Source organism: Micrasema longulum, unplaced genomic scaffold (genome assembly GCF_059751315.1).
Source record: "Micrasema longulum isolate JH-2025_06_02 unplaced genomic scaffold, ASM5975131v1 h1tg000725l, whole genome shotgun sequence".
Lineage (NCBI taxonomy): Eukaryota > Metazoa > Arthropoda > Insecta > Trichoptera > Brachycentridae > Micrasema > Micrasema longulum.
The window spans coordinates 850,263-862,389 of NW_028277921.1; the positions used below are offsets into that span (position 1 = coordinate 850,263).

The 12,127-nt window shown below is 33.2% G+C and overlaps 1 protein-coding gene across 1 annotated transcript in view; it reads right to left on the bottom strand.

Moving 5' to 3' along the window:
- The window catches only part of LOC148279400 (uncharacterized), a 249,363-nt gene that overhangs the window by 42,398 nt on the left and 194,838 nt on the right, over positions 1–12,127 (bottom strand). The window contains exon 11 of the mRNA XM_088230023.1: positions 10,717–10,879. Within this exon, the coding sequence (XP_088086149.1) occupies positions 10,717–10,879 (163 nt within the window). The remainder of the gene's footprint in view (positions 1–10,716; positions 10,880–12,127) is intronic.

Below are 12,127 nucleotides of genomic sequence, written 5' to 3' on the forward strand. Positions count from 1 at the left end.
ACAAAGTACTTAATTTTCAACTCAAAAATTAAAAAAGGACACTAAAACAATAATTAAATATAGCAACCCCGAGAAAATTTTTTTGAAAAGGCGGTAAGGTGAAATAAAAAAATTATTAATTTGAAATTAATTGTTTAAATTTCTTTAATAATTGACTTGCTATGGTTAGTAAAATTTGTTTTTTGTTTTTCGTTTTGGTTTTGTTGTTGAACTTTGGATTAATGAACAGAATAATTATGCTACGTTGCCATAGACCTTCTAATTTTTTTCATAACGATAGTTGGAGGACCTGGGGCCTTATGCTTGACTCATTCGTCTTTAGAATCGTATGCGACTTCCGTAATTCGACGAGTGACAGCATTCTTGAACTACCCATACGAATGCAGTCGATTGAAAACCAATCGACTTTATCTCGAGTGCCCCAAAGCACTCGACATTGATAATCGAATGCGACATCGTAACTTCAACTGTCAAACTTCCTTTTTGTGAAATGATCGGCATTCATGTTTGAATGACGATTAGGTATTTTTGTTGTATTTCAACTAAAAATTTACAATACTGATCAATGTTATGATGATGGCGTATTATTGTACTTTTTCTTAATCCATTATCAAATGAAGTTTCACTAGAAACACCATTTCCAAATTATTTTATCGCTCGTCAATGTCAAAATACGTATTTGAGATATTTATTGTACAATTTGTTTTTAGAATCCATTAAATGAATATGAAATATTTCTAATAATCTGTAGATGTGTGTTATGTCAAAGGCATATAATAATTATCAATGTTGCAGTGTCTCAGTCAAACATTTTCTTATATTTTTTTCATAATATTCCATACACAAAAGATTTAACGAAGAAGTCTGACAGCAAACAATAAAGGTTTACGTATGGCAAGAGACCAAGAGTGCCATAGATAAACACGGATTTGTTAGTGTTGCAACTTTCTAATTCGTCTTTGTAATTAAATTGTCGGAGGGTTTTTAAGAATAGCATTATGACAAAGCAATCGAGATGCCCAATCGACTATTGTCGAGTGAGTGACAAAATGTCACATCTTTCCAGCATAAGGCTCCAGCAATCGATACATGTTACTTTGTATTCCGAGGTACGGAAATGAATTAGAACAAATATTCGATATCTTCAATACAAATTCTGTTCATGAATTAAAACGAATTCTCACTCGTTATTTTTTAGAAAAATAATGGATTTATTTTTAAATATATTATTAAATTTTACTTTGTTTCCTGGAATACGTGATTTATTATTTCTTTATTTAACATGTTAGACATAATTTTAAATTGTACATTGGTGGATTTATTGCTAAATGGCAGCTTCTTCCAACCAACTGATGATGATGATTCCACTTAATAGAGGTATTATTATTTAGTTATTTAGCTATTTTTATTTTTGTTTTATTGCTCAATTTTTTTTATAATATTTTATGTACTTATGTTGTATTAATTTTTTTATTATTATTAAGTAGTTATTCTCAACTTTACTGCGTTATATTTATATTTAGTACATAAGATTTTCTTATAGTTATTGCTTTCTTTTATTAAGAAATATTATGTTTCTTTTTAACTTTTTGTATTATACGTTTACTAAATTATTTAGTTTTAATTATTCTATAATTTCATACTACTACTACATGATTATTGTGCACTGCTGTGATTATTTCTGTAAATTATTATTTTTTTGTAAAAGGTTCTTTGAACCGTTGATGTATAAATAAATAAATAATTAAATAAATAAATAAATAAAATAATAAATAAATACATATCATTCCATCGGGCAAATTGTTATTGCTAAAGGACGAAAATAATTGATTACCTAACTAATTTCTCTCTAGTACCGTGCGAGTGAAGGCGCGGGTAAAAGCTAATTATACTGTAAAATAATGGGCAATAAGTTTTTATGGGTCATTTATTTGACATATCAAGTGATATGTACCCAGCAATAAACCAGTAGACTGTGGTGTAAATACAACCAACGTAGTGTTAGAGACACGAAAGTGTACTATAACAATGGTTATATAGTCCTACACAACCTCCCCCCACACTGCAGCGCGAGTGGGATGTTTGCTGTTGCTAAACATCCTGACTGGGATAGACCTTTGCGACACCGGATAGCAGCCCTCAGAGAACAGCTGGAGAAGCACAAAAATAATAATCAGCCTATTGGTGGAACACTGTTAAGAATCGAGGTTGTGTCAGCATTGGAGCAGGACGCTTAAGTGCCATTCTTCGAAGTTTAGTTAATTCTACCAAGTTTTGAATATTTGAAAAAAAAATTTTTTTTCATTTTAGATTTATTCTTTGAATCCTGGTTGGTTTTCTTTTGAATGCTTTTTTTTTAAATTGAAATTTATTTATTTAAACGAATTACGAATTAAATGGCTTTTTTTCTTTTTAAAATTAATATTCAATTGTTAATAAACATATTTTTAACATCTTTTGTGAAGGTTGTCTGTCATTTATTGAGTTTTTTCTGGTAGTTCTTGTATAATTTCAGTCCCTGGTTTATTAGTCTCGACTGTACTTGTCTCGTTTTAGAATGTTGTATATGATATTGTTCTGATATTCTCGTATTGTGTCCATGTTTACATTTGTTTTATTTATGATAAAAATAATGTTTTTCTTAACCTGTTTTATCTCTTTTCCGACGTTTCAGGTCGCATTATAGCATCCATCATCTGGGTTGATATTATTTATGTATGTAACGTTTACTTAGGATTTGTACCGAGTCGCAGTTGATCTTATTATGCAGCTTGTTAATCTGAAAATTGAGTCGTCTCACAGTCTACGCTTTCTTGGAATTTCTTTATTACTGGGCACCAGAGTGATTTTAATCGCGTTCCATTATCTCTAATTATATTGTCGGGATGTTTGTAAATACCGTCAGCTTCCTTTACTAATCGAGTTTTGTGACTCTTCATTTTCCCTAAGATTACTGGCCTGAAGAAAAATTATTTTTAATAAAATTTTTGGTTTTTATAACACTGAAAACATTTATGCAAATAAAATATACAATTTATATTTGAAGCACTGACTTTGTGGTTATTCATTAAAAAAAATAAAAAGAAAACAACTTTGTTTCTAACCACTTACTTAATTTTTTTCTACAAGTTTCTTTATTTTATTTTATTTTATTTATTTTTATTTTATTTTTATCAAGGTATAATTTACTAATGAATTCTATTCTATTTTATTTTAAAAGTGATAACTAAATATAACATCGAATCATTTGGAGCTTAAAAGTCAAGTCCTTTTGTCAGGTTGTTCTCTTGAGATAGAAACTGTGAAGTGAGATGGATACGATCATTAAAATTGGACAGAAGTAGACTAGATAAAATACTGTTTTTTTTTATTTTTAATTATTAATTTCTCTATATGAATCGGTTTATTTATTTGAAAGATTTCCAAGTTTTATAATTTTAATATGTTGTTTTTAACATGAAAAAAATATTTTCAATGCAACTATTCAAATTCAGAAAGGATATCATTATTTAGGCACCTTTAGTGTTCTTTTATTTATTTATTTGACGGAATTATGCAGTCTAATATTAAAGTTTATTTTAGTTTTCCCTATCTAGATTGAATCGAAATCATTACAATTAATATTGGTATATGCCAGATTTATTATCTAAGAGTTTTTTTTTCAAAGCTTTAAACAATATTTTTATTGCTAATGAAAACCTTACTTCATACACAAATACCGGATCTAAATAAAGTAGACAGATTGCTAGTTACAGTCAACATTTTTCTGGCTTATTTAAGAAGGATTGACAAATTTCTTACCCATTAAAGGAAACTAGTTGATTCTAGATTTCTCTAACTGTTTTTTTTTCACACAGCGGAAGCTCTCGCAATATTTGTTCAACGTGACAAATAGTGTTTGCAATATGTAATACGTGGTTCGGAACCGCAATATGGTCGATGCTTGTCCTTATTTGCTTAGCAAATGTTCCCAGGAGTTTAATATCTGAATTTATTTGAAAAACATGCTTCCTGGGAGAGACGTGATCTCTAAACGTGTACAAATTGGAATATATAGACCAAATTCAAATTGGTTCAGATTTGAATTGAATAATCAGGTCGGCACTACGCCAAGTATTAATTGGTAGGTTATATAATAAATTAATGATGCTTAACGTTACAGGTAAATATTATGAAAAGCTTGAATCATTAAGTTAATTTAAATCCGTAATTTTTTTAACTTCATTGGTGTTGTTATATTTATTTATTTAATCTAATATAAAATAAAAATACATAGTTAAAACAAATGTTTATACAATAGGTACGGTACATTCAATATATTTTTACTTTCATTTATGGATTTAGCCACTCCACTGGCCCACAAGCACGTTCCGGAGTGTCAGTGTATTATTTATTTTATACATAATTGTACATACTTTCACATAAATTGAGTAAGAATAAAAAAAAAATAAACATACCTACATCGACAAAACGAAAAAGGATTTTCAAGAAACTAAAATTATATTCTTGTATATAAAACATATTGCTCAGCTTCCTGTGTCTTTTTAGCAATCCATTTATGGACTCTAGCTTTGAAAATATTCTTTTTCATTTTGTTCACCAATATGTTCTTGCTTAAAAAGTTGTATATCTTAGGGGCCAGAAAAGTATAGTGCCCTTGTCCGTAATTTGTTTTTTTCTATGGGAGCAGTTGTATTGTCTTTTGTATTTGCCTAGTGTCATAAATTTGTTGTCTGTCATTATTTCTGTCAGGATTTTGATGGAAATGTCTTAAAATTGTCTTTATGCATATTTGTCTTATGTCAGAATATGGATTATAATAACTTATATAAAATTTACTGTTTCACTTTTTTATTTGTCCAATAAGCGACTTTAACCTCTTGCATAAACAAACAAAACACAAACTTAAAATCACTCTCTATTATTCAAAAAAAGATTGCAAAAATAATTCTTAAAAAGCCCAGAACTTACCCATCAAAACGAGTATTCGAAGAACTTAATATACCAACAATTGAAGAAATTTTTAATAAAGCCTCTATCTTACAAACTTTTAAAGAAAAAACAATTGCAGTGCAAAATTCAAGTAACTCTAGATTTTCTAATGATTTAATTTTGCACAGATGTAAAACAACAGCAGCGTTAAACCATTATACGTACATAGGTAAAAAAAAACTTTAATAAACTTCCGGAAAACTTAAAATCTATAAAAAAATATCAAACTTTTAAAACTAAAATTAAAAAACATTTAAGACTCACCCCTTCCTAGACTCCATACCAAAGAATGTTTATTTTTTATTTTTAATTTACCTTGTTTATTTTTATTTTTGGTTTTAATTTTAATTTACTTTGGTTATAAAAAATAATAAAAAAATGTGAAACGAACTCCCTCTCTAAACACAAGTATCTACTTTATTAGAGAGGTAGAAACGTTATATATAAGATGTTCTGTATATTTACCGATTTTGTATCTCAAAAATGTATTTTGTAAAAAAAAAAAAAAAACTTGCATTTTAAATTTTGGGGTCAAACCTAAAATTATATGCTAGTTTCTTGAATTTGAAAAGTTAAAAAAATAACATTAAATTACATAAACTTATGGGTAAACTGCTTTGATTGTTATTTTACCCTCAAAAGAATCAAGGTGCTTACATTTGGAATTTATTTCACACACAAATAATTCGCTGGGTTAAAAAAATAGAGAAACTAACAAGTTGTTAATAGAAATACCAGTGGAGACAGAGAAAGACAAGTGATGTGTTGCCGCTCTTATATGTCCATTGGGTACCGCGTGCCTAAATGTCTATACAATAATCTACTGTCGTCACTCGTTGGTCCCCACAACTTATTTTAATTAAAAAAATCGTATTTAACTTATAAAAAAATACAACATTGTATTTTTTAATACGTTAAAATTACCAATCGCAGTCTTTACATACGAATATCAGCTAACTATACAATATTTGATATTTCTTGAGTAAATAAAACTGTTAGTTAAAAAGTTAGAAATTAAACGTACATCGAAACTTTAAGTTTTTGAAAAACCCAAGTATTTGATTTACAATCTACTTAAATATAAAAAAAATAATCTATTTTTAAATAATTTTAAGCAAATATGCTTAAAAATTGGAAATAAGTTTTGGTGAATGAAAAAAAGAATAAAAACGTAATTTTTAAAATCATAAATGATAAATTTATGTCTAAAAAAGTATAGATGATCAAAAATTACGAATATTGCAGCATGTAAAGTGATTACTTAAACTAACCAATGACAGGTCATAAGCCAAGCAAATGCTATCCATCTCTGTTTATATGCGATATTATATCCTTATCATAATTTAAAAGCTTTCGAAATGTTTTTACAAAATAGTAAAAACTTCACGCCCATTAATTTAAGACGGATTTAAAAGCGACAGGTGAAAGGATCTGTTTTTGAAAAAAACATCTTAAAAGTTTTGAAAAAAGTTCTGCTTTCGGAAAGTTGCAGTACTTAAACGAACACCACTTTCCTAAAGGTTTTAGCTCTATAGTTGGTGTTCTTTAACGTTGTTTGGGGGATTTATAAATGAGATTAATTCCACTTTTCCCTGTGTGAAAACTTTTCCAATATTGAAAGGCTAATCAGGGAAATCCTTTAAAAAGATTTTCCGATACACGATATAAAAATAAGATGATTGAAGAATGAGAACAAAAAACAAACAAAATAGTGCGTAGACATTTTTATCTAATAACAAGTTTGCTAAAAAATAATTTGCCAAATTCAACATTTTTGAAGATGGCATCAACCTCAATAAATTGTTCAAATTTTCACCACCAAATACCTTAAGTAAGATGGGCTATAAGTGAAAAAATCCTTCATATTAGGTTCAATTATCGAGCTTATACTTTACTTAAATTTATTTGATTTCTATGAATAATCAAGTTTTTCTACAGATACCTACCAATATCACAATAAATACTAAGGAAAAGTCAGTGATAGATTTCTCAAGCGAGATAATAGAATTTTTAAGGAATATGGAAATCTAGACATTTACAAGACATTGGTTTATTTATTAGGAAAGTGGCGCAGTAAGTTAGATGGCTGACTGTGAAACTGGCGTCACGGTTTTGATTCCCGCCAGTTTCAAAAAAGTCCAAGATACATTTTTTCTGTATTCCTGTCCTCCCCTTACGGGGGTGGTATTCGGATCCTCTGCCTCTGACCACCTAGGGAGTCCTTCTTTATCCAAAGTCGTTCTCTTAATGTAAATATCCGTGTTTTTACTTATGTTTTGTGTAAGTTATGTTTGTTTTGTAACTATAGTTTTAAGAAAATGTTTTTGTAAATTTGGATACGTTTATTTATGTAAATTGTTTGATAACATATTGTTTTGAATAAAAAAAACAGAGGCATTGAGGGGATCCTGAGGGGTGGGAACGACGTGTTGGCCTCTGTCCATACGTCCTCCTCCCCCCTCCTTAATCTGCATAGAGTTTGTATTCCTTAGGAATATTTATAATATCTTTCCTCTATGCGCAGCTGACAGAGAGTCCCTCAGGACTCTATAACAGCTGCGAGTGGATGGTGGGCTTCAGGGTCTCTCCTCAATGTATTCCTGCATAATGTCATGCGACCAGCGTGGAATGTGGATCTGATGGCCAACAGTACGAATTTCACACTCTTCCGTCAGTTTGTCCGGACTCGGGTATCGCGTTGGGAGCTCCTCAGATGCGCGGACGCCAATGTGGGTAAAATATGGTGGGACAGGCAACTGTTCCTGTGGGATGCTCATTCAGTTGGGACTGTGCTTCCTTCCGAGCGGAACGCACACGTTCTTCTGTTTTGTCCTCCCTTTACGGGGGTGGTATTCGGATCCTCTGCCTCTGACCACCCAGGGAGTCCTTCTTTATCCAAAGTCGTTCTCTTAATGTAAATATCCGTGTTTTTACTTATGTTTTGTGTAAGTTATGTTTGTTATGTTACTACAGTTTTAAGAAAATGTTTTAAATATATTTGGATACGTTTATTTATGTAAATTGTTTGTTAACATATTTAAAAAAAAAAAAAAACAGAGGCATTGAGGGGATCCTGAGGGGTGGAAACGACGTGTTGGCCACTGTCCATACGTCCTCCTCCCCCCTCCTTAATCTGCAAAGAGTTTGTATTCCTTAGGAATATTTATAATAACTTTCCTCTATGCGCAGCTGACAGAGAGTCCCCCAGGACTGTATATCAGCTGCGGGTGGATGGTGGGCTTAAGGGTCTCCCCTTAATGTATTCCTGCATAATATGGTGTACTTCTCATAACTTACTTTCATATCTTTTCTTTCCCACCTACTGACAAGCCTATTGAATAAAAGCTGACAACCTCGAAAAAAATAATTAAAATAAAAAAATATATAATTAAATAAAAATGAGAGTTGAGAAAAAAATTATTAGGTAAGAGAGTGGTGGACGTTTGGTTTAGTCGGGCGCCAGTTATTCGTACAGAATAACAATTAGATTAAAGTTGCATTCAGTTTAATTATGTCAATGTGGAGGGGTAAGAAAGGAAATAAGATAAACGATGGAAATTAAATGTATTTAAATTAAATTATGAACAAAGTCTAACCTAACTTAGAATTAGCCTTAACCTACTTAAACAATAAACTTAAAATTAACCTTACGCCCTGATGCGGCGCGCGGCGTGGTGACGCGAAGGCGGCGTGGGTCCTTGGCGTGCGGCGTGGGCACAGGACGCGATGGGGGCGGCGGCGTGGTGCATCGTAGGGGGAGGCGGCATCTGGCTGCGGCGACAGGGGTAGCTGGGACGGCGGCGTCCAGCTGCGGTGAGGGTGCCGCGAGGATGGCTCGTCATGAGCGGTGGCGTGGCTTCCTGTCCCATGGCGGGGCATGAGAAGTGACGTCGGGTGCGTGGAGGGACGCACGACGTGGGCGGCTCGTCATGAGCGCAGCGGCGTGGGCGCGTGGGTGCGTGGGCTGCGTCACCGTGGTGCGGCGACGTGAGCGCGTGGGTTACGTCGTAGGCGGCAGCGTCGGGGCTGCGACGTCAGGGCTGGTTAGCCAGCGTGGTGGCTTTTCTAGTGGCTGCTGACTGGGCTGCTGACTGGGTTGCTGACTGGGCTGCTGACTGGGCCACGGGGATGGCAAGGCACCCGCCCGTGACCCTTGAGGTCAACTGACGCAGTAGAAGAGAGTCCGTAGAAGAGAGTTTAAGTGGAAGAGAGTCTAACAAGGAAGAGAGTCTCCGTCGAAAGAGATTCCGTAGGAAGAGTTTAAGTGGAAGAGAGTCTAAGTGGAAGAGAGTTCGAGTAGAAAAGAGAGTCCGGGAAGCGGGCGTCACGGTTTTTATCATCTTTTAGACGTCCCCCCTTCCCGGTTGGTCTCGTCGCTCTCATTGGCGGGCGCACGCTTCGGTCGGGGCGGTCTTCTTTTCCCGCCGAATTCCGTCTTTCCCGCCAAATGGTGTTCTTAAAACTTATTCTACTAAACTTAAATATTAAATTAACCTAGTCTTATAATTAACTTATGATAAGAATCGGAATAATCGGCGAGCGTGCACGAGAATAGGTATGAAGGTAGAAGAAGCGAAGTCTATATGCTGAGATAGTGACGTGGCGTTCCATCCTCTCTACCTACTTTTACGGGGGAACGGCGTGATGGTTGCTGTTATAATTTTCATGTAAAATATAAATATGTTATTCCTGTAAATAAAGTGATTTGGATTTCAAAATATAAATATTATTTTAAACTATTATTATTCGCGTTTTTAAAAGTGTCCTGAGCTTCACAAGTATCGACATGTGGCTGGTTCTTGGTGGTACCTTCTCGGCAAGAACAATAGGCTTCCGATTGCCCGAGCGGACAGACTTTTATTACCTTCAACGACCCTTGCGAAAGGCGCAATTCGGGTCCTTGTTGCTTCCAAAAAAAATCTAACGGTATTTTTTTAAAGATAGACGCGTTCACAATAATTATTTTTAAACAAGAAATTATAGAATTGATGGATTTGGCACAGCGGTACTTTCGGTCTATATCAAAGCTTAGCGGGTTATTTTCTTTAAATTAGCTAAAACTTTGTATAAATGAGATTTTACCATTTTATTTGATAAATTTAACACAGTTTTTAAAATGTGAACACTAAAAAAGGCTTATTAATACATTTTTATACGTTTTGGAATATTAAAAACATAATACACGTGTTTTTGTTTAGATTTATAGTCCTACAATTTTTTGTCACCTGAACATAACAAAGGTTAATAAAAATGGAGACATCAGTAAGTAAAATGAATAACAATGCTTAATATAAATAAATAAAAATTAATAGTCATTACTTTATAAATACAAAGTTAATAATACGGAGAAATACATCTCATACGTCAGAGCAGGTAAATTAATATGTATTAAAAGCCTTTTCGTATGAAGATACGTTAGGCAGAATAGAATTATTAGAAGTATTCTGAAATATAAGTATTCTGAAATTTCTTTTGGTTCATTACCGTGAGAGAGATTATTTTTTTTACTCTTTGAAACATTTTTATAGGCCAGTGGAGTAGCTACATACATCCTACAAAAATATGATTTGTAAAAAAAGTGTATCCTCTACCTTCTTTGTATTTTTTCGTAGTTTGATAATTTAAACAAATAAATAATAAATTGTCTCGAAAACAAACATAACTTTATGCTTTTTTTTATGTTCAAGTAACTAATTCTTTAATGTCTCTATACAAATACTTAACATATCTGCTTACCTCTTTAACAGTGACATCAGTCTCCATTATGATACCTTCGTCAGAGCTTTCTTGGGCATAGTAATGAGAAAATGGAACTCCTGGCAGAGGTAAGGGTTCTGGGGGACCGCTTTTATGGTGTCTCAAGATGTAAGCAGTCCAGCTGACATATCTGAAAAAAAAGAAAATATTTTCACTAAGCGATGTGGAACAACTAAAGGGGCACCTAAAACAAAGCGTATTGTTTGGACTGTCTAGGTACTGCAGTGCCTCTGATATGTTCAAGACTCGGTGGGTAAACTGCTTCGCTGCTATATTTTGCCAAAAAGCCCTAAGCTTTTAAATGACAACGCCCAATAAGCTACAATAAGCAATGAACTTTGGATCCACTCACACGCGTTTACGCATTGGCTACATACGTCTTAACCGGCATGGCATATAAGGTCATAATTGTTCAGTAGTTCTCTATTACTGTTTTTTTTCTATAAACATTAATTCTTTTTTTTCCTTATCATTTATTATTTCGCAACATTGTTATTTTCTTTTCATATAGTGTGAATGCGGAAATGAATAAATAATAAAATTCGAAAACATACGTTTGTTGACAAATAACTTTTTTCCCTACCTAATAATATTCGTCTCGGCTGAAAACATTTGCATGACTAAATAAACAAGCGAGGTAAACAAAATGTTTATGAAAAACCGCTTATTCAGGTCTGCAAGGTATTGAAAATGACAAACATTGTAAGGCTTTTAACTTTCTCGTATAGAAATTGTGCGTCAAAAACAATGTACCGGGTGTTTCTTTTATCCAGATTCAACATAAAAAAATTGAAATCCTTCTTTTTAAAGACGTACTCTCAGAGGTTTGCTTTTGACCTAATATTTTTTTTTCGAAATCGAGTGAGGGTTATCACTAGAGCCCCACTAAAGGACTGTACAGGCAAGTAAACCCTTACAGACTGAATAAACACCATGATAGAATTAAATTTTCTTAAATTTTTGAATGAAGGTTCTGCAGTGCCGATAATAAAACACCTGTTTACATTTTATGTGAATGTCATGCTTTATATTACAAAAGATGCCGCATCCTCGGGGGCAATTGGTTAAACCTGAGGATGTTAGAGCGCTCAGCCCCTACCTAATAGGCTTATATTTTGAGAATCTGGGATTGGAGGGCGAGAACTAGTTAACGAGAACCCTTCACAATAATTCTACACAGGTTGCAGTGACGCCAGGAGCTTATGAAGAACCAACCATTGTTTTTCATAATAAGAACATTTAAAAAGAAAACGCTATTTGATCAATGTTCTCCGCGACCAGCAGTTCCGAAGCGCATTCTGTCTGTCCAATTTTTGACCAGCTTCTCCAATAAATTCGGCGTTATTTTCAAAATGGTGCATGTTAGATTGGCTCCCAA